This window comes from Miscanthus floridulus, unplaced genomic scaffold, assembly GCF_019320115.1.
Source record: "Miscanthus floridulus cultivar M001 unplaced genomic scaffold, ASM1932011v1 fs_118_3, whole genome shotgun sequence".
Classification (NCBI taxonomy): domain Eukaryota; kingdom Viridiplantae; phylum Streptophyta; class Magnoliopsida; order Poales; family Poaceae; genus Miscanthus; species Miscanthus floridulus.
Window position 1 is genome coordinate 23,302 of NW_027096218.1, and position 23,175 is coordinate 46,476.

At 46.5% G+C, this 23,175-nt stretch overlaps 1 protein-coding gene across 1 annotated transcript; it reads left to right on the forward strand.

Annotated features, from left to right (window-relative positions):
- The first annotated feature begins 3,636 nt into the window (after positions 1 to 3,636).
- LOC136530397 (uncharacterized) lies at positions 3,637 to 7,479 on the forward strand. The gene is made up of 4 exons (XM_066523141.1): positions 3,637 to 4,526; positions 4,605 to 6,014; positions 6,491 to 6,605; positions 6,937 to 7,479. Exons 1-4 carry the CDS (start codon positions 3,780 to 3,782, stop codon positions 7,152 to 7,154), a joined length of 2,490 nt encoding a protein of 829 aa, XP_066379238.1. The 5' UTR covers positions 3,637 to 3,779; the 3' UTR covers positions 7,155 to 7,479.
- The last annotated feature ends 15,696 nt before the right edge of the window (positions 7,480 to 23,175 follow it).

Below are 23,175 nucleotides of genomic sequence, written 5' to 3' on the forward strand. Positions count from 1 at the left end.
TATGGAGACTCAGATGTGTTTTTTGGGAGAACTATTTTTTGGAGAATCCCTACCAAACACACCCTAGCTCTGGTGAAGCGGTAGTCTCGATTTACCTATCAAATATTTATTGGCCAGCACCAGCATTTTAAATTTGGAAACAACACATCAGTGGTCCCTAAACTTATTCACTAATGTCATTAAGCTCCCTAAACTATCAATTTGATTTTTTATTGATTCATTCGAGGTCCAGATCTCTAATCACTGTTCGTTAGGCTAGTCAGTGTACCAAAGCATCTGTGCTTCGAAAATTCTGCCAGGTTTATTCGTGAACTGGCCAGAGATCACAGTCCCATTCCATGTGCAAGACAATTCCCATCAGGGAGGTTGGGAGATTGACAAAAATGCAGTATCTGCAACAAGTTGTCAGCATCATCATCCGGAATTTAATTGTCATTTCCTTAGCAAACAATAGCTGTTTGCTGAGCTGAACCAGAGCCAAGAGCTTGAAGCGTTAAAGCTGGTGTTACTCCGTATTAGTTGGGCTGACATTTCTTTTTTTTGGTTATATATGCCAAAAAACACTTGTTATGGTCTGGGCCACTGCTGTTCTTGAGAGTTGAGGCGTTGGAGGATCTTCGTCTTCGGCTGCATCGATCATATATGAGTACATTAATTACGATTTTCAGAAATATGATTTCTGTATATATGATTTTATATGTAACCACCAAAAGATTTCCAAAAATATAATTTATCTATGATACGATTTTCGTCATATAGACATAGTTTTGGTTCAACCTCACTTTTGTATAGTTACATAAATTTATAGGGTAACAAAATATATACCTCTTGTAGTGTTCCACTCGACGTTAATTGCTCAGTTAACGTTGCATTGTTTTCTTGCCTAAAAAATGTCATTGTTTTTGTTTTCGACCAGACGTGCTGAGCCCATGACCTGCTGGGCTCACGGCCTCGCGCTGAGCTGAGCCTATCTCGCACCACTAAAATTTTGGATACCCTCAGTCCACTTTAATTCATGTATGTTAGTATAAATTGGAGTGAAACTTAAACTAAATTACACTTCAATCTATATCAAGTAGATTGAAGTGAATGCATAAATATCTAAACAAGCCCAAGGACGCCGCGGCTGACGCTGTTCATGCCACGGTCGCCTTCGTTGAGCCTTGAGGGTATCGGAGCGATGATGTGCATGTGCACATGTAAACATCCAATAAATAAATAGTCTAATCAAGTTAGAAAACTCGCAATGTAATCATCCAATAAATAGTGCAATCAAGATAGTTCAAATAAATAAGGCACGGATATAAGCAATGAAACACTAAAATACGAAGGGGCTTAGGCGTTCCTATATCTGTTTTGAAGTGAAATGATGATTTTGTCCTTTTTAAAAAATACTTTGTGATTTTATCCCTGTGATTTTCAAATAAAGCGAGACTTTACCCCTACTCTAAAGTTCCCCGAACGGTGTTAATTTTTGGATAAAAGGACAACTTTACGCATGCGTTTTTTATCCATGTTTTATTTTGATATTTGTGTTTTTATCCCTATTTTCATACCATCAATTTGGGAATTCCGATATAGAATTATACAATTCAATCAATGCAAAACTCAATCATTTTTAGAAAAATTTGACAGCATTTCAACCCACAGTCCATAGAAACAGATATTAATATCACACACAACAAATTAATACCACACATACTGCATGACCAGATCTATATAACATGCCATCATACAGTACCACATGTAACCAATATCTGAGCAACAAAACCAAAATCACCCAGGTTGCAATTCTAAACTCTCAGTCTGTATTCCTGTCTTATTCCTCCTCCTTAATTTCCAACACATCACTGTCTAACTGAACCACCAATCAATTGGATGATGTAGACATGAGTCAAATTTAGTAACTAGCAGCCAATTACTCGATTTAGGGATTGGATAGGAAACAATCAAACAAAGAGGAACTACTAGTATCCCATAAACTGAGGGTCTGTTTGGCAGGGCTCCTTCCCAGCTTCGGCTTTGGCTCCTTCGGAGGAGCCATGCCAAACGTTTTTCTGGAAGAACCGTTTTTAAGTAAAAAACAGAGGAGTCGAAGCTGTTTTGGAGGAGCCAGAAGTCCCTCGGGAGGAGCCGTGCCAAACACCCCTAAATAAGTGAATTGAGTTTGCTCAGGCACCGTTGCTTCAAGGACGGATGCTCCTCGATGATGTTGCATTAGGGGCATCTCCCTTGTTGTTGAGCCCCGCGTGCCCTCCTCCGTGGGACGGCTTCTGCGATAGTTTCATAGTTCACGTGCGAGCGATTTTTTTTTGTGCGTGAGCACCCCTCCCCCGCTTCCGGCCTTCTTTGTGTGGCCACCAATATCTAGCTCCTTGTCGTGGGTCTGCAGCCAGCGCGTGCGGCAGACAGCACATACGCTCGAAAATGAAAAGACTGAGATGGATGGGAAGAAATAGACGTGGATCCTATTTTAAGGTCTTTAGTTGGACTTTTTAACATGCTATTGTTTTCCCAAAAGTCAACGAAAGGTGTGAAAAGACACAACTGCTTTAAACCAAAAGCCATTTAAAAAAAATGCATGATTCATTACTTATTAGACATAGCAATCTCGCTGGTCACCAGGTCCTAAACAAATTGAGGTACAAAGCTAATTTTGCTCTAGTACAAAACCCACAACACCTCCTCTCTTGCTTTCATCTGCTTTTGGGCAAAGAAATCACCCACCTGCCACTACTTACGAAGGTACCGGTTCAATTTATTTTCTTCTTTCCCGTCTCCGACCTCTCCCCGTTCGTGAGACCACACCTCTTTCTTGTCCCTTCTAGCGTCTCTGGCTGGTGGCGGCACTCCTCCCTCTCTCGCGCTCGGCTTCAGCGACCCCCACGGCCCCTCCCTCTCCGGCCCCTCGAGCAGGCGCGGCTGTGGCCCCTCGCAGACCTTCCTACCGGCGGTTGTGCTCCACCGTGGCCTCGCGCCGGCGGCGTCGCACGCGAGCGTGCGAGCAGCTCCACCCCTTGCTGGAGATGTGGGTTCATCAGAGCACTGCCTCTCGCCGACCTTCTGCTCTCCGTGCAGATCGATAAACCGAGGAAGAAGAAGAAACACGCAGAAAAAATACATTGTGGCTGACAGGTGGGATCGGCTAACAGGTGAGACCCACTAACCGCTGTTTTTCCAAAAGGTGCAACCAAGCGGCCGTGAGGTTCTTTAAAAGCCCACTAGCCAAAGCAGCTTTTTTAAAGCTCATAGCTTACCACAGCTTTTTCAAAAGTTATAGCCCAACCAAATAGAGCTTAAGAGCAGGAGGTTAATACGTGCTCCTATTAAAAAACTGATATACAAACAGTATGTTAATAATTTTTCAAAAAAAAAGGAACAGTAATTTAAAACCCGGTGGAGTCGATATATTATTTTTTTTCGGAGTGGAGGTGGAGTCGATAAAAACACCCGAACCGAACCGGCGGGCGGCGGCTCGCCTGCCTGACCCGTACTCGGGCAAATGTAAAGCTTGGCCTCTGGGGATCCAGAACTCGAAAGAAACAGCCCAGACAGCCCACGACCGGCCCAGTCTCATCACAATCGCACGCGCACGTCGCCATCGCCCCGCTGTAACCCTACCCTAGCCGCCCCCGAAGCTTCCCGTACTCGCCCCCATCTGATCGCAATCGGATCCCCGCCGCGGCCGCCTCCCCGGGAGGAGCCCCGGGCCCGACGAGACGGACGCGAGGGTAGACGACGGAGGCGAGGAGGACGACGAGGCGGGGGAGGTGAAGCCCATGCCGGCCGCCGGGGCCCGCCGCTCCACTCGCGTCTTCATGCCCAAGGCGCCCAAGCCTCCGCAATCCCAGGACCAGGCCGACCCCGCCACCCGGGTCCTCCGCTCCGGCAAGCGCCTCGCCGCCGACCGGATCCGCTGGGACGCCAAGGAGCCCGCAGCCTTCCACGTCGACATCAACCACGGGCACAGCCACGGCCAGCAGCACCAAAAGGAGGACTGCCCCAAACCGGTATTGCCACCTCTGACGAAGTCCTTCGGGATCGTGTACAGCAGGAAACGCCGCCGCCGGAGCAACTCCGCCGCTGAGGTCGTCGCTGAGGACGAGGACGGCAGCAGGAGGTTTGGGATAGTATATACCAGGAGGAAGGGCAAGCGATCGAAGGTCAGCCCTCTCCTTCTCCCGCAAGAGCCAGAGGCCCCCTGTGACCTCGCCGCCGCGATTCCATGCTCCTCCTCCCGGGAGTTTGCGTCAAGAACTGGCTTTTTGGATGTCCATTTCTCGGCCCTGGTAGATGGTGTCGCCACTCACTCTGGGGCTCAGACGCTGATCATCCTTGTTGATACGTCTTGCCCTGGGAGCTCTCACCGGCTCCTTGGCCTTCTTCTACCCATGCTGTGGTGGATGCGCCGCAGTAGGCAGCGGGGAAAGTTCCGGAACCTTGCTACTTTCATCTTGTCTGCTGGTGTAGCTGCTGCGTTTGCATCCCACGGGGTGCACTTTGTCAAGCTCCAGCGCCGGAGTGCTGTAAGCTTTCTACAGCCTTCATCTGCCCTATTTTAGTTTCTGGTATAATTGGTGTAACATTTGTGCTTCTTCCTGCAGTCTGCATTGTTACATAGGCCTCTTGCGCATTGTGGGTGGTGTGCGCTTCATGGTTCCAAGAAATCTGAACCATTGCTGTCAGTCGATTTCTCAGCACTTCCTTCATACTTTTGGAGCTTGCAATATGCCGTAGCTCTTGATTCGATGTATCTGCCAGCTATGATTCGGCACAGCAGGCTGCTGGATGGGGGATCTGAAGAAATCTATCCTCACACTCCTTTGTATTTGGATTCTGGTGCTCAAAGCAGTGGTTTTGCCACTACTGACGTGGGCAGCAATGAACCTTGCAGAGTGGTTCCGAACTACATGCCCCTTGAACAAGTTGCTGGACTAGTGGCACATGGTCTGAGGCTAAAGAAGCATCAAAGGCGGAGGAGAACTATGAGACATCCTCGAAATCGGCGGCGTCTTATAGCTAGGTTACCTGACAATGGAATTGGGATGAAGCACAGCATGGCTGCCACGCAAACAGAATTAAAGCTGCGATCAAGTAGGCAAGAACCTCCTGTGGAGCCTGTCCAACCTAAAGCAACATTAGAAATTTCTCTTGATTTGCTTGAAAACATGGATGAAAGTGATGTTTCGACTCCCATGGGATCAACTAGGAGAAAGAGATCTTCTTTGAAGAGCCCTGTCGAGAGAATGAATGAAAAGCTGGCCTTGGCTGAGGTGAGACAGAACATAGATTCTGTTCACAGCAAAGCAAACCTTCTAAATCTTCAAGCTGATAGGTGCTGGAGGGAAGAGGGTGCTGAAGTTATGCTAGAACTATCAGATACCAATAAGTGGTGTATAGTTGTGAAGACACAAGGTGTTACTAGGTACTCGCTTAAACCTTCAGATATGAGGTCATATGTTGTTAATCGTCATACTCAAGCCTACATGTGGGCAGTTGATGATGCATGGAAGCTTGAGTTCACTGATAAATGGGACTGGCTGTTATTCAAAGAGTTGCATGTTGTGGGCCGTGAGCGTAATTCCCTGGGGAAGACAATCCCAATTCCTGGGGTACATAACGTTTCTGATGACATGGAAGGGATTGTTACAGATCCTTTCTCACGCCCTGTGCCAGACTATATCAGGATGGTGGATGATGAAGTTGGACGAGCTATCTCAAGGGATTCTTTTTATGACATGGACTCAGAGGATGAACAGTGGCTCATTCAGTTGAATCATGCAGATTCCGATCCAAACAGCTCTCAAAGGAATCATATCACTTACGAAAACTTTGAGAGGATAATAAGCATATTTGAAAAGGATGCCTACAACAATCCCCAAGGAAAAAATGATTTGAGTGAGCTTCTTTCCAGATATCCTGCTTTAGGAAAGGATGATAACGTGCATGCTACATATGAATATTGGACAAGTAAGAGGTCCAAGAGAGGTGCACCATTGCTAAGGGTGTTTCAGGTAATTTTGGGGTTTGTCACACCCATTTCCAAGCTCATCACTGCTTTGTTATATCGTTTCCCTTTTCTTCTGTCTAGCCTTGATTATACAATCTACTGATACCAATTACTCTTACTCCCTCTATCCCCAAATAAATCAATTCCTAGAATCCGTGCTAGTCAAACTTTTTTAAGTTTGACTAACTTTATAGAAAAGAGTAACAACATCTATGTCATAGAATGAGCACCTTATGAAAATATATTCTATGGTAAATCTAATTATACTAATTTGATACCATAACTCTGTTTTTTTTCAAGAAATTCGGTCAAAGTTTAAAAAGTTTGACTGAAGACAACTCTAGGAATCTATTTATTCAGGGACGGAGGGAGTACCTATTACCAAAGCTTAATTCATTTTACAGCTATGTCCTGTTGTTTTTCTTTTTGTCAAGCTTTCATTCATTGTATTATCTAATCGATACACTGTTTCAATCTTAGGGCGCACCCATAAGACGAGGACATCTATCACAAAAGTCTGCCATGAAGCGAAAGAGATCTTTCAAGAGACAAAAAAGCCAAGCCGGTCGTGGAAAGCCTGAAGCTTTATTGCTAGGTAATTACTACTGCATAACAAACCCTACTGAGCAATACATTTAAATCTGATAATGTGGAACTTGTTCGGACTACAAAGTAAACAACTTTTTTCTCCTTTGTTTGACATTTGAAATCCATAGCATTAAGACCTTGTCATGGACTTCCTTCTCGGGCCAACTTGTTATGCACTTGTCAGTAAAATTTAAGCAATAAGATATGTGCCCTAAATATGATACGTCTACCGACTTTAGATTGCTGAAGTGGTGGCCAGTCTAGTATTTATCACATCACTATGGTTCTACTGAGGTAGAATAATCTTATTTCATTTGTTTGTGCATTATGGTTGACAGACAATGCTGAAGAGGAGGCAGCTTTGCAGAGAGTTGCCCAAGCTGAACGTGCGGCAAAGCAGGCTGTAGAAACAGCTATTCAACTGCGCAACAGAGCCCAGTCTCTCATGACAAACGCAGAGCTGGCTGCATACAAATCCGTCATGGCTCTCAGGATTGCCGAGGCTGCTAGGATATCTGACTCTTCCCGAGATATTGTTTGTACTATCCTCGACTAAAGAAGAATATGGGCTGTTCATTGATTTGTGTGGAGGGCAAGGGAAATACTCTTTTTTTTTCTTTGGTTGCATCATCGCCCATGAGATTGGCTTTTGATAAGCTGTGGGGCTATTTTTTCCCCTGCCTCTCGTGTTGTTAACTTTGTCAAGCCAATTTTGAGGCGAATGCTTGAACTGAAAACTGTAATTTCTTGTATAAATGAAAGTAGCTAGCTAGATTCTGTATCTTATGGGAACAGATGTTCTGTAGAAATGATGAAAGAAAAAGTTAAAAAAAAAATGCATGAGATGAGATGAAGGGAAATCAAGCATCTGTTTGCATCCCTTTTTGTCTACAGTGATATATTTTTCCTATAATGTGTCCCTTTTCTCTGTTTTTATCAGTGTGTAGTGTAGTGTCACTTCTCCGAAATTATTTGCTTAATATTTTGTAAAAAATACTTGCCATCGACTATTGTAATTGAGCCATTGAAATTTGTGCCCATAATTATGTAAGTTGTGAGGTAAAGGTAATAGTATTTCTGTTGACCCATCCACTCATCCTATGCTTATTGACTCAGTTTTCTTTTTCACCTTGGTCCATGTGCTCTATTTTGATTTATTTCCACTTCAGTTATCTTCATTTTTGTGTGTGTATTTGTTGCTGTTTATTTGTTCTACTACTGGTGATGGTGTGCTGACTCATCTGCGGTTTTTATTGACAATTTGACATTGTGAAGCATTTGAGACATTGGTAAAACAGTTGGCAACTACTTTGGAATCATTGGACAAAAGACCACAGTAAGGCCCTTTTGATTTGTCATCTTTGCTTGCCCATCGTCTTCCTGCGTAGAAACACCCCCATCATTAATTTGATTTCATGTGTTTTTATATACTTGTATATTTGAGTGCCTTTTCTTTTGGTTCTTCCTTTGCTTACTTAGAAGGAAGGTGGTATAAAATTTTGGTGACGTAATGTGCCACTTAATACGTTAGGTGCGTTACAAAAGCTATGTTTCTAAAAAAAAGTTAGAATGATTTACAGTTTGGAACAGAGGAGTACCTTGTTAGAAGGATTCATACGTGTTATTTGTGTGTGCAATGGTTACAAAATGTTGATTGCGTTGCTAATTTGAAGCTAACTTGTGTGTTTGCTAATTATTGCTTGACTTTGTGCTTTTCTATCCATGTGTATTTCTGATCGTACTTTGTTACATGTAACTTGACAAGGATGCATCTCTGTATTATATATTATTTAATACATGACCTTTTTTTCAAGTTAGCCATGTTCATTGTAAGATAAGATATTTTTCATAAACTCGTATACTGGTAACTTCTTTTGTACTGTACTGCTGATGGTAGTTGTGTACTTGTGTTAGTCTGATTGTGCTAGGTAGTCGGTGATAGTTGTTTTAGATATAATCGGCCCCTTGTCTATTAAACTAAACACGTTAAATGTTTGGGTCTTTATTATGTAGAGAAAAAAATGTGCTGGAGAGCTCTCACGGCATTCTACGAGTCTGAACCAAATAGTACCAAAATTTGGGTCTGGAGAATCGTCCAACAATTCATTTCTTCTCTGATAATACCTCAGTACTGCATGTGTTGCTTTCCGAAAATGCAGGGGATGCTAGAATTGTTGCTGTGACCAATCTCGTTGTACATGTTTATCAGTGGACAAACGGTTGACCTCCTTGGTGGCATGTTATGGCCAGACTTTTTAGAGTTTGTAGCCAGACATTTGGGAGTACAATTGTTTTTTTTATAATAACATGAGTACAATTGTTGGTTATAGCATAGTGAACAGTGAAAGAAAGCAACCAAACAGTCTGTTCGTTTGGTCGTAAACAATCGTAAATTTCTAGCCAGAACAGTATTTTTCTCTCACACCAAACCAGTCAGCAGTAATAATCCACGATCATATACGATCGTATCAGCGAAACACGCTTTTAGTTACTTGGCCAAGCCTGGCCCGTGGGGTGCAGCTTTAGATTGTTTGGTTGCCTGGGTGTGGCGTTGGGCCTGGCCCGTGGCACGCAAAAACATTGTTGAAGCCTGGCTCTCCAGAAACGAAAACGCGATCCGTTTCTCCTCGGCCAGGCTCGAGCGGTGCGACGCGTGAAGTTTTCGGTGACCGCTCGTAACTATCGCTTATGAGTCGAGTCCTTTCCTCCTCCACACGCGCGTTGGCCATGGCGGACGCACGCACGTTGACTCCGACTACTCAGCCTCCTACGCAGCAGCCTACTCCGTCTCCTCCTCCTCCTTGTGAAGGCCCTCGCCCATGGCAGATTATTCTACCTCCTCCTCGTGGCGCCACCGAGGGCGTCGAGCTGTGCGCTAGTAGCTGCATCGGATTTCAGTGAGAGCGGCCGACGGCAGCGGCGGAGGCGGACTAGCCGGATTTCAGTGAGAGTGGCCCGCGGCAGCGGTGGAGGCGGACTCCTGGTGGCTACTCTTTTGGGGGCGAGCGACCCGTCATGAAGTAGCTGGATCTCTAGGCCGTTCGCTGCTCGCAAATTTAATTTGTTTCTTCCCGGCATTAGTTGGCAACTTGGTATGCACGAGAGCTTGAGCTACTTGCTTGCTTAGGCGAAGAAGAGAACAGAAATCGTTCAAGAACTTGCTTGCTTAGATGAAAAAGAGAACAGAAATCGTTGAAGATGTTGGGTGGTAACTCTACCATGGACTCGTGCAAAGGTAAGCATAGACGGTTTGTACAACCAACCAAACAACTGATAAACTCATCTCGTACAGCGTGGTTCAGCCAACCGAAGGATGCTGCCGCCGGAAGCCAGGTCGCCACGGATGACGTTGGTCTTAGAATCAGCACACACATCTTTTATCTGGTGCGTCACTGTGGTCGACAGTTTACCGAGGGGTATGCCCACGATAGCAGATGAATCGGTAGAGGTACGCGAGATACGAACTAGATAGTGACACAGATGCACGAGATATGGTATTAATATCTTTTTAATACCTGCGCAGGTGCTATGTGGATCATTTGAAAGACAAGGAACGATGTGGTGTTCAATAACAAGGTGATGACCTCGCCGACCACGCTCATCTTCGAGACGCTGACTTTGGTCAAATCCTGGCGCCCACTGCTCAAACCGAAGCTGAAGAACAAGGCGGATGATGAAGTTATCAGCTTGCTGACGGCACGCGCAGTGTAGAAGCAGTGTTAGCTGAGTTTTAGCTAGTGGTCTTTGCTAAGATGGATGTAATCACCTTTTATCTAGCTTCTTTAGTCGAGTTTGGTTCCGGGCGCTGTGTTCTTAAGAGATCTAGAAGAAACTCTGTGTGCTCGGCTGTAAAACTGGAACCCATCTTTGGTGTTCGATAAGCTTTCAATAAAGCCGGGGAATACCTTCGATCTAAAATAGTGACACGGGCACAGAGACAACGATTTAGACAGGTTTAGATCGTCAAGTCGACGTAATACCCTACGTCATATGTCTTTGATGGATTGTATATTATAATGAGATGAAATCAAGGGGGGTCCCTACCTGCCTTATATAGCACGGAAGTAGAGTTACAAGTCGGTTGAATCTAATCCTGATCGGTTACATGATATCTATTTATAAGGAATGCGACATCTTAGCATATCCGATCAGATCATCCTTCGTCGTCAAGGATTCTTCATATAGTCTTGCGGTGCACGCGCGACCTGTGTCGTGCACCACGCGGCTTGATCTTGTGGGTTGGGCTTCCCCTAGCAGCACGGTCCATGTACAGCCCTGTGGGTATCCGGAGTTATACACCCATAGGTAGACCCTGAGCGCCTTGTATCCGCTGAGCAACGCCGTCTTGAACTTATCCGAGCAGTTCAACTTGTAGCCGATCATCGAGAGCAGGCGTCCGACCAGTTTAACTGGAAGTCGAGCCGTTAAATCGAGCGTCCGACTAGTTTAACTGGTCAGCTGACCTCGGACTTACTCAAAGCTGAGGTTTACCAGAAGAAGGATGTAAGGAGCTCAAGTTTAAAATTTAAAAACTCTTCACCTTAGGTGAAGTGTGCCCACTTAGGTTTCATGCGGCAAATTTGGATGCTTAGCATCCCTGGCTTAGTCAGTGCGGAAGAACTTAGTCCCTTGTGTGCGAAATTAGATGCTTAGCATCCCTGACTTAAGTCACTGCGAAGTTGGATGGTGATCACCCATGCCTTAGGAAAAAGAGACTCTTAGAGCCGAATGAAGAGCTTGGATGATTATCATCCACGACTTAGTCGTTTAGGAAAGCACTAGGTTCTAGAAATAATCACATTCACCGTAAGGTGAAGTTTGCCCACGTAGTCCCCGAGCCTGATAGTAGGTGAAATATTCACGTGGTGCTAGGGTCAAAAATAGTGAATTCTAGATGCCAAACTGTGGCAGAATCGTATAATCTAATGTCTCCCAGGAGTGCTTGTCTTCCATTAAACGCTAAGCACCTAAAGGAGAACACTAAATTACTCGGTTCCGTCGGGCACACCCCAGGGGAGAACCCGAAAATCTACATTTTTGCCATCAGGATCACAAATAAGAGAATAAAGCTTACATCATTCTTAACCATTTCTTACACCACTTTTAATACAACATCAGAGTATAATAGTTATTATTATAACAGTGGAATATGATCATATTATTAGAGTTACTAATAATTTAATTGAACAGCGGAATATAAACATGTGAACAGAGTTACAGCGGAAATAAATATCTAATTATGACATGATAAAGTATTGATATGTAAACTATGATAACAGATTATAAAACTTTCATTTATAAAAACACTTGGTGAGAGTTATAAATAACACTACGATCGCAGCGTAAAGAAATCCTCGCTGAGCCCACCTGGAGGTATCCACACATAAAGGTCAGCTCTAGCATCCACCTGTCACCTGCAACAGGGGGAATAGAACCCTGAGTACTCAATTGTACTCAGCAAGACTTACCCGACAAGAGAAAAGAAAAGACTCCAAGGATATGCAAGGCTATCTGGCTTGTGGGTTTATTGCATTTGCAGAAAGCATTACTAAGCGTGCATCCTCATATTCGATTTTTATTAATAGCCGCATTGGTTCATTAACTAACCATTCTATGTAACCACCTGTGCTACTTTCAAGCAGGTGATAAGCAATTAGAGTTCCTCTTTCCATTCCATCTTTCATCTTTCAGTTCTTACTATAATGCTAAACCGCAGACAAGCCGTACCGGATCGCCCAGCGATTCGTAAATCAATGCCCCCAGCTGGGTACCCCAAAAACACACGTCCCACTTGTACCCTAGGCACGAGCAGGACCAACCCATCACTCTCCTGTCCAGGGTGTCCAGGTCTCCGTCCAAACTGGGACTCCAAGCCCCCACCCCTGAGTCCGGACTTAGTGCGGTGCAAAGACCTCCTCCACCAAAATAAAACCTTAACAGTCGGTCCGGAAAAGAGCCGGATCCACGACAAGAGAGCAACAAGTCTTTCAAGCGCCCATACACAAGTATGTGCTCGGAATAATAAGTCTGTGACCTGCCTAGAGTCTTATGCAACGAACGGTCCTTAATCGACCAGACAGGGAACAACGGTGTAACCAAGCTATGACCCGCATCCGCGGCGACACAACTTTTTACACCCACCAATACCCAAACCACATCCCTGTCCGGTCACCACTTTCCTTTCCACCATTTATGTTTTCTAAGTGATAATAATACAATAATATATTTTCTATCTCTCACGAGTGACAGGCAATCACTCGACTTCTACCGGAGTCCTGTAGCATAGCATTCTACACGATCCTGTCATACTAGTAAGACTCATAAGATAAAGATATATATATATACAAGTGGGTTTCATTCAACTCCTTAAAACTTAATGCGCATATATAATTTAAACTGCAGAAAAGTAGGGGTTATGCACCGGGGCTTGCCTGGGTAAGATATATTAAAAAGTTAGTATATGCATCTTTAGGTCATCCACCATCATCCGAATAGAAAGCTCATTGTATCATCTCCTATATAGAATACCATTACACCATCTTCGGATTCCCAATCATCCTTCAATCGATCGGTTGATCCATCATCGTACCTGTATGATATGCATGCGATGCAATGCAAAGATGTAATTAATCAACTGCAATCGTGACTCATAAAATACGACGTACGCCACTCGAGTTAACAGCTAGTTCTAACGACGACCGTACTTAGGCTACATATACACGTTGTCGGATAAGACATTATTTCCCAACAATTATTTTAGTTATATAAACCTAAGTTGTTTCTTTATTTTATTCCATCGATTAATCCTTATTCAAAATAAAGCATCATTAGCTACCTAGCAAAGTAATTATTTCAGAGCTACAAAATTTACAGTGAGTATCTAATATTGCTAGGACCCTACTGTAAAGATTTAAGATCCAATACTATTTCCAATTTATCACGGGAATTCCTACAAGTTTATATTTTACAATATTAAGTATCTTAGATTAATTATATAGCTCCCAAAAATATTACCAAACTATGTGAACAAAATATACTAATAGGTAGAGCATGATTTTAGGAGACTAACAAAACTGGTTTCATAAATTTTGGATCACTACACAAATTTATATTGATTTTAAAGTTTTGCCTTATAAGCAAATTTAGAAATTGCTTAAGAAAAATAAAGAGGCCAGCAATCACCTACTCGGCCCAGCGGCCCAAGACAGTGGTCCGCACACACGCGGCCCAAGCGCGGTGGCCGTCCCAGCAGCGGTTCGGCCCACGGCGCGTGCTGGCGCGAGTGGCCCAGCGGACGCACGGAAGCAGGCCAGTCGTGCGAGCAGGCCCGAGGCCCAGGCGACGTGCGGCCAGCGGCCTAGCTAGCCGGACTGGCGGCCCAGGCGGGCACCAAGACACCTGGACGGGCGGGTGACGCGCGTGGCCCAATAAATCGGAAGTCCGGTCCAGCACGGTGGGCTACTGATCCACGAGCGAAACATAGGCCGACATAGGAGGGAGTCTCTAGAGCAGAGCATCAGTAGGGAAAACAGAGCGCCGGCCAAATGAGCAGCTCAACGGCGGCAATGATTTCGCAGGGCGGCGCGCGGGCATCAGCGGCCCCGGCCGCACCCGAGGACGGGAGCAGCACGGCTGGGCGGGACCGACGGGGCACCCGCCACGCACACGAACAGTCCGAAGACAACGGCAGCGGTGGTTCCCCGAGCAGGAACCACGACATGGCAGTAGCCTCACTGCACCGGAGGTGGCGCACGACGTCCCGCTCTGCGTGACGCGGTGTCTGCGGAGGAGGCACGATGAATCAGCTGGCGATGCGCGGCCGAGGAGCGCGCGCGAGGAGGAAGAGAAGGGAGCGCCCGTGGGAAGATGGAAGGAGCCGCGGCGTTGCGGTGGTGGAGCGGTCCAGCGTGGCAGGGCGCGGCTGTTGCGGCTTGGCCAAGTCACGTGCGCTCGTGCGAGGAAGGGACGGCACTGGACGGCGTGGACCCAGAGGGCGCTGCGGGGAGGGCGAGCGGAGTTGGGACGCCGGCAATGGCACAGTAGGCTTGAAGGGAGGCGGTCGTGGTGCTCGACGCGATGACTGTGGACGCAGACCCGTTCCTGGCTACGGCGGAGTCTGAGGAGTTGATGCGGCCGAGGTAGCCGTTGGTGGTGTGGGGCTACGGCTAGCGGGTACCGGTGAGGCGCTGCGGCTCCGTGTGATGCGCTCGCGCGAGATGGGCAGAAGACGTGGCACGACGACTTCGTTGCGTAGCGGCGCTGCAACTCAACCTTGGCGTGCACAAGAAGAACAAGTGTGGGAGAGGGAGCAGCAGGATGTGGGCATGGCAGAGGCAAGGGCGGTGTGCGCTGGCTGCCGGTGCTCTAAAAAATAGAAACGTCACCTATGCAGGATAGTGGATAGGAAATGTGGGGCTCGCTCCTGGTTGCTGCACTGGGTGGTGAATACGAGGAGCAGAGGCAGTCAGACAAGACAGAGACAGGAGCAGACAGGGTTGTAGCGAAGAAAAGAAAAACAAGCAGGGGAGCAGGTCAACTAGCACAGTAATGCAGAGCGGACGGACGTTTACAGCTACAGTAGCGCCGCTGCTACAATTCTTTGATTTAGAATTATTGTAGTAACGTGTATATATATATATATATATGTATATGTACATCATTCTATTTATTAATGGATTTTGTTTTATTTATAAAAGTTGCTTTTCATGCTTAATCTAATAGAATGAACCATTTGCTATCGGTCAGGCAGAATTGTCGTTCAACATTCCTAGTTATTTCTACCCACAGCGTGATTTAACTTGAGCATTTACTTAAGTCCGCGAAACTAAGTCACACAGGATTCGCGTATCGCGTCGAATACGTTTTAAATTAAAAAATTCCGAGAAACTCGTTACGAAAATTTTACTTAGGCCTAAATCGCGGCGCTAAATAAGATCGTAACACTGGGGTGTTACAACCAACCCCCCTTAAAAAGAATCTCGTCCCGAGATTCGAAGCTAGAATCAAAAAAGGGGAAACATGCGATTACGTTCGAAGATAAGGGATTACACGAAAGATTACACGACTTTGAACTAAACCACACGGGGATCTAGGGATACATGGTTAAGAGCAACCGATACAACCGAGACCTACTCCAGAAGTCGAGATAGATGAGGGCAATGGAGAAACAACAGGATAATGAGTATCCAAAACATGGTGTAGGTCCAACAGATCCAGAAACAGTCGACTGAGAAGTAAAACATCACGAACCCTAAGACCAAACTAACCAAGAGAACTTGAACTTCCTCGACGAACCGGATCCTTTCTTCTTCTCAGATCACACCATCACCTCGGATAGACGAACCTAGCTTCACAACGTCGACTGGATTTCATAGCTCTATTGTGAAAGCGAGAGGAATGGGGATGAAGAAGAAGAGCAAGGACCAAGGGTATCTTATATAGGTGAACGGAGATGGGAAGCAACACACAGGAAGTGGGTGCGGCGGGGATGGAATACACAGACGGTGCATGCTGTGGAGATAAGGTCGGGGATATGGTGCGCTTCCTGCGCGAGCTGTGGAGGGGGAAATAAAGGGAGGAGAGGGGGTCCGCTCGATGAGATAGGCGTGCGGGCGGTCGTGCCACCAAAAGAAGAAAGAAAGGGAAGGGGAAATGGGGGGGGTCCAGTACGGGGAACGACGGTGCAGGGTAGGGAGCCGACCGGACGCCAGGAAAAGGAAAAGTGCACAGTGCACAAGGACGGTGAGTGCAGCACGATGCCGCGACCACGCGAAAACGGAGAGCTAAGGACCCGATACAAACAGCGTTTGTAGGGCACGTAGCGAAATGAGCCTGCATGCGTAGCGCGGTCAACTAAAAACAGGGCTTAGGACATGACATCCACTCAGTCTTTACAATTACTCCCGACTATCCACTGCTAACTTTCCTTTACTACTCTTCTTTTTCTTCCCTTTACTCGACCACATCCGTCTTTCGTGTAGACTGAGACCATGTCATACCTTCTTCCTCCAAAACTACCTCTTGTTTACCATGAGAGAACACTTCTGCATCAACCCGTTGTGGATTTCCCGTTTGAACATCTAAATATTTCTAAGGAGAAAAATTTTAAAACAAAACGGTACGGCGGTGTAACTTGGTAAAGGTACTTGGTCAAAAACCTCGATACCAGCGCCTGCCGAGTAGCGTCACATGTGGCAGTTGTTCCATAGGGAGTCCTCAGTTTCGTCGTGGCACCATAAGCTTTTAACCAGGCAACTACTACCAGCTTACACGCCACGAAGGCGGTGGGGTCATAGACCACCGAATAAGGGGAGTATTGCAAGGAAAAATTCAAACAACAAAGGTTCCCTTCACAACAAGGGACAACAAATTCAAATCCAACGGTGGATTTGTTTTAAAGGGATTCAAATGTTCTGTTGGGACATCCACAGTTAGTCGATACAGTGTCCAATGTTCTCCAATCACGACTGGTTTGCTGATATCTGAATGGCAACCTCTCTTGTAAAACACTTAACATCGCCCTTGAAAACCTTAAGCACGTCTAACGAGACTTAAAATAAATAAACATAATAAACACAGCAAAATAACAAAATGCATGTTCCAACGATCTTATACGGGTACAACGTATAGACATTCAAGCTCCCATGCACGACACATCATTCACCTTCCCTACTGGCGGATGATCTCAACAACTACGGACGAACACAATACCGGAGGACAGCAACGAAAAACACTACTACTACGGTTATAGCATCCCAAGGCAACTAATCTACATCTTCTCGTGGCAATGGCTGAGTGAGAGGAATCAAGGGCTCTACTTCTAATACTTCCGATGGGGGAGGTGCTAGTGGTGCTGCATCACCGGTTCTCCTTCTTTTCAGGCGGGTGGATAGGGATCCCTTCCAAGATCGGGACATCCTACCTTTCAGCAGCCAACGTCCTCCGCTCAGCCCTGGTGACAAGATAGGCCACCTGTAGCTGATGGACATGCCAATCTTCAGCCTCCTTCAGAGCTTCCTCCATGGTAGCCTCTTGGCTCTCAGCAGCTACAGCGCTGGCATGCGCTTCGGCGAGCTGCACCTGGAGCATCCGATTGAAGATCCCGGCTTCCTCGGCGCACCGAAGGCATGCCCCTAGTTCCAAGGCTTGACGGTCGTACTGCTCATCCAGAGTGAGCAGGTACGTGGTCAAGTGCACCATAGTGGGACTGTCCTCTTACGTATCCTGCCCTTGCAAAGCCTCCATGCGAGCCCTCCATGCCCGCCGATTCTTGTCCAAAGGAGGAAAGAACCGCATGGGGGTACGGGCAATGGGCTCCTCATAGATCTAGCAGAGGTACCGCAAGGCTTTGCGGGCCACAACCTAGTAGGTGTCGACAAAATAAAACCCGGTTGCGGTCGCACTCTAGGCTTCAGTGAGGTCGGGGAACTCCTCACTCTTCCCGATGTAGACAGTAACCTCACACCGCTCGGTGCCATTCTCCTCATACTCACGGCCCTCATACTCGGGGCGATCTCTGACTCCGAGCTTTTGCAGGGCGGCATGCAAGATTCTAGGAAAACCCTCAACGTTCAGGCAATAGGTACTAACCCAGGCTCCTGCCATCTCTAGCGGTGGTTGCAAGGAAAGCTGAGCGAAAAGCTGGCTCAAAGGAAAAGCCAAACGAGCTAAAGTGCACCGAGGGGTGGTACCAATGGCTAAGTCAGGCTCTGCTTATAAAGGTGGAGCGCTCAGTGGTCCTGGCGTGGTTCACCAAGGTTCCCGCGCAAGATCACTACGATGAATCGACCAAATTCCACGCGTTCAAGGCGAGCGACGTGCGATGCCATTACTGACTAGTACGACTATAGGGCAAGGGTCCGACAAGAGCGTAGAAAAGGGATATGGGGAGACATGGGTCATGACCGACATGAACCACGGGCGAACGTGGAGCATGAAGCCACAGTACAGACCTAACTCTGGAACATGAACGAGTCAATCGTGCACAATACGACACGCGTGACACCTATGGATGGCATATAAGCAATACAGCACTACAATGCATAAACAGGATATGCATGAATGTATGTCCTATACGTCCTTTCACTGTTGCCAACATATAGAGCAACCGTCCTTAGATTTTTGGCACATCGTTCTCTTCCTGTAGCTAGTCGATACTATCGGACTATGCTCGAGTCAGTGTACCTACAGAAAAATTGATTAAGTCTATCTAAGTCAGCAGAGTGCCATCTATCCTGGATACATAACCATAATAATAGGGCTACTTATATAACTTCACATACAAACGTCCTAACTTTTTGCAAGAATAAGTTGTCAAATTTTAGTTTAGAAAAAGTTTTAGAAGCTTTATTTCCTCATTTACGCTCTAATACCACCTGTGACAGAACCGTCTAATCTAATGCCTCTCAGGAGTGCTTGTCTTCCATTAGACAATAAGCACCCAAAGGAGAACACTAAATTACTCGGTTCCGTCGGGCACACCCTAGGGGAGAACCCGAAAATCCACATTTTTGCCATCAGGATCATAAATGAGAGAATAAAGCTTACATCATTCTTAACCATTTCATACATCACTTTTAATACAACATCAGAGTATAATAGTTATTATTATAACAATGGAATACGATCATATTATTAGAGTTACGAATAATTTAATTGAATAGTGGAATATAAATACGTGAACAGAGTTACATCGGAAATAAATATCTAATTATGACATGATAAAGTATTGATATGTAAACTATGACAACAGATTATAAAACTTTCATTTATAAAAACATTTGGTGAGAGTTATAAATAACACTACGATCGTAGCGTAAAGGAATCCTTGTTGAGCCCACCAGGAGGTATCCACTCACAAAGGTCAGCTCTAGCATCCACCTGTCATCTGTAACAGGGGGAATAAAACTCTGAGTATTCAATTGTACTCAGCAAGACTTACCCGACAGGAGAAAAGAAAAGACTCCAAGGATAGGGAAGACTATCTGGCTTGTGGGTTTATTGCATTTGCAGGAAGCATTACTAAGCGTGCGTCCTCATATTCGATTTTTATTAATAGCCACATTGGTTCATTAACTAACCATTCTATGTAAGCACCTATGCTACTTTCAAACAGGTGGTAAGCAATCAGAGTTCCTCTTCCATTCTATCTTTCATCTTTCAGTTCTTACTACGATGCTAAATCGCAGACAAGCCGTATCGGATCGCCCAGTGATTCGCGAATCAATGCCCCCAGCTGGGTACCCCGAAAACACATGTCCCACTTGTACCCTAGGCACGAGCAGGACCAACCCATCACTCTCTTATCCTGAGTGTCTAGGTCCCCGTCGAAACTGGGACTCTAAGCCCCCGCCCTTGAGTCCCAAACTCAGTGCGGTGCAAGGACCTCCTCCACCAAAATAAAACCCTAACAGTCGGTCCGGAAAGAGCCAGATCCACGACAAGAGAGCAACAAGTCTTCCAAGCACCCATACACAAGTATGTGCTTAGGATAATAAGTCTGTGACCTGCCTAGAGCCTTATGCAACGAACGGTCCTTAATCGACCAGACAGGGAACAACGGTGTAACCAAGCTATGACCCGCATCCACGGTGACACAACTTTTTACACCCACCAATACCCAAACCACATCCCTGCCCGGTCACCACTTTCCTTTCCACCATTTATGTTTTCCAAGTGATAATAATACAGTAATATATTTCCTATCTCTAGCGAGTGACAGGCAATCACTTGACTTCTACCGAAGTCCTGTAGCATAGCATTCTACACGATCCTATCATACTAGTAAGACTCATAGGATAAAGATATATATGCAAGTGGGTTTCATTCAACTCCTTAAAACTTAATGCACATATATAATTTAAACTACAGAAAAGTAGGGGTTATGCACCGGGGCTTGCCTGGGTAAGATATATTAAAAAGTTAGTATCTGCATCTTCAGGTCATCCACCATCATCCGAATAGAAAGCCCATTGTATCATCTCCTGGAGAGAATATCATTACACCATCTTTGAATTCCCAATCATCCTTCAATCGATCGGTTGATCTATCATCGTACCTATATGATATGCATGCGATGCAATGCAAAGATGTAATTAATCAACTACAATCATGACTCGTAAAATACGACGTACGCCACTCGAGTTAACGGCTAGTTCTAACAACGACCGTACTTAGGCTACATATACACGTTGTCGGATAAAACATTATTTCCCAACAATTATTTTAGTTATATAAACCCAAGTTGTTTTTTTATTTTATTCCATCGATTAATCCTTATTCGAAATAAAGCATCATTAGCTACCTAGCAAACTAATTATTTCGGAGCTACAAAATTTACAATGAGTACCTAATATTGCTAGGACCCTACTGTAAAGATTTAAGATCCAATACTATTACCAATTTATCACGAGAATTCCTACAAGATTATATTTTACAATATTAAGTATCTTAGATTAATTATATAGCTCCCAAAAATATTACCAAACTATGTGAACAAAATATACTAACAGGTAGAGTATGATTTTAGAAGACTAACAAAACTGGTTTCATAAATTTTGGATCACTACACAGATTTATATTGATTTTACAGTTTTGCCTTATAAGCAAATTTAGAAATTGCTTAAGAAAAATAAAGAGGCCAGCAATCACCTACTTGGCCTAGCGGCCCAAGACAGTGGTCCGCGCACACGCGGCCCAGGCGCGGTGGCCGTCCCAGCAGCGGTTCGGCCCATGGCGTGTGCGCTGGCGCGAGCGGCCCAGCGGACGCACGGAAGCAGGCCAGTCGTGCGAGCAGGCCCGAGGCCCAGGCGGCGCGTGGCCAGCGGCCCAGCTTGCCGGACTGGCGGCCCAGGCAGGCGCCGAGCAGCCCGGATGGGCGGGTGACGCACGCGGCCTAGTAAATCGGAAGTCCGATCCAGCGCAGTGGGCTACTGATCCACCAGCGAAACACAGGCCGGCACAGGAGGGAGGCTCCAGAGCAGAGCATCGATAGGGAAAACAGAGCGCCGGCCAAATGAGTAGCTCGCCGGCGGCAGAGATTTCGCAGGGCGGCGTGCGGGCATCAGTGGCCCCGACCGCACCCGAGGACGGGAGCAGCACGGCCGGGCGGGACCGGCGGGGCACCCGCCACGCACACGGATAGTCCGAAGACAACGGCGGCGGTGGTTCCCCGAGCAGGAACCGCGGCATGGCAGCGGCCTCGCTACACCAGAGGTGGCGCACGGCGTCCTTGCACTGCGTGACGCGGCGTCTGCGGAGGAGGCGCCGCGAATCAGCTGGCGATGCACGACCGAGGAGCGCGCGCGAGGAGGAAGAGAAGGGAGCGCCGACTCACGGGAAGACGGAAGGAGCCGCGACGTTGCGGTGGTGGAGCGGTCCAGCGTGGCAGGGCGCGGCGGTTGCGGCTCGACCGGGTCACGTGCGCTCGAGCGAGGAAGGGACGGCATCGGACGGCGTGGACCCAGAGGGCGCTGCGGGGAGGGCGAGCGGAGTTGGGACACCGGTAATGGCACAGCAGGCGCGAAGGGAGGCGGTCGTGGTGCTCGGCGCGATGGCGGTGGACGCAGACCCGTTCCTGGCTACGGCGGAGTCCGAGGAGTTGAAGCGGCCGAGGTAGCCGCTGGTGGCATGGGGCTACGACCAGCGGGTACCGGTGAGGCGTTGCGGCTCCGTGGGATGCGCTCGCGCGAGATGGGCAGAAGACGCGGCACGACGACTTCGTTGCGCAGCGGCGCTGCAACTCAACCTTGGCGTGCACAAGAAGAACAAGTGCGGGAGAGGGAGCAGCAGGACGTGGGCATGGCAGAGGCAAGGACGGTGTGCGCTGGCTGCTGGTGCTCTAAAAAAATGGAAACGTCACCTATGCAGGGCAGTGGACAGGAATTGTGGGGCTCGCTCCTGGTTGCTGCACTGGGTGGCGAACACGAGGAGCAGAGGCAGTCAGACAAGACAGAGACAGGGGCAGACAGGGTTGCAGTGAAGAAAAGAAAAGCAAGCAGAGGAGCGGGTCAACTAGCACAGTAATACAGAGAGGACGGACGTTTACAGCTGCACTAGCACCACTGCTACACATTCTTTGATTTAGAATTATTGTAGTAACGTGTGTATATATATATATATGTATATGTACATCATTCTATTTATTAATGAATTTTGCTTTATTTATAAAAGTTGCTTTCCATGCTTAATCTAATAGAATGAACCGTTTGCTATCGGTCGGACAGAATTGTCGTTCAACATTTCTAGTTATTTCTACGCACGGCGTGATTTAACTTGAGCGTTTCCTTGAGTCCGCGAAACTAAGTCACACAGGATTCGCGTATCGCGTCGAATACGGTTTAAATTAAAAATTCCGAGAAACTCGTTACGAAAATTTTACTTAGGCCTAAATCGCGGCGCTAAATAAGATCGTAACACCGGGGTGTTACACAAACCAGTTCGGAGCTTAGCTTGAAACCAGTCCCCAGCTTAGCTAAGACAAAACCGATATACAAAAAAAATAGTACAGTCATCGCCAGATGACGTGTACACACGTAGTCCCCAAGACTACTAAAAGAATAAGAATAAATCTTGTGTCA

Coding starts and splice junctions, on each gene's coding strand:
- LOC136530397 (XM_066523141.1), top strand. CDS start 3,780: ATGCCGGCCGCCGGGGCCCGCCGCTCCACTCGCGTCTTCATGCCCAAG. Junction 4,527..4,604: donor AGCTCCAGCGCCGGAGTGCT/GTAAGCTTTCTA, acceptor TTCTTCCTGCAG/TCTGCATTGTTACATAGGCC. Junction 6,015..6,490: donor CATTGCTAAGGGTGTTTCAG/GTAATTTTGGGG, acceptor TTTCAATCTTAG/GGCGCACCCATAAGACGAGG.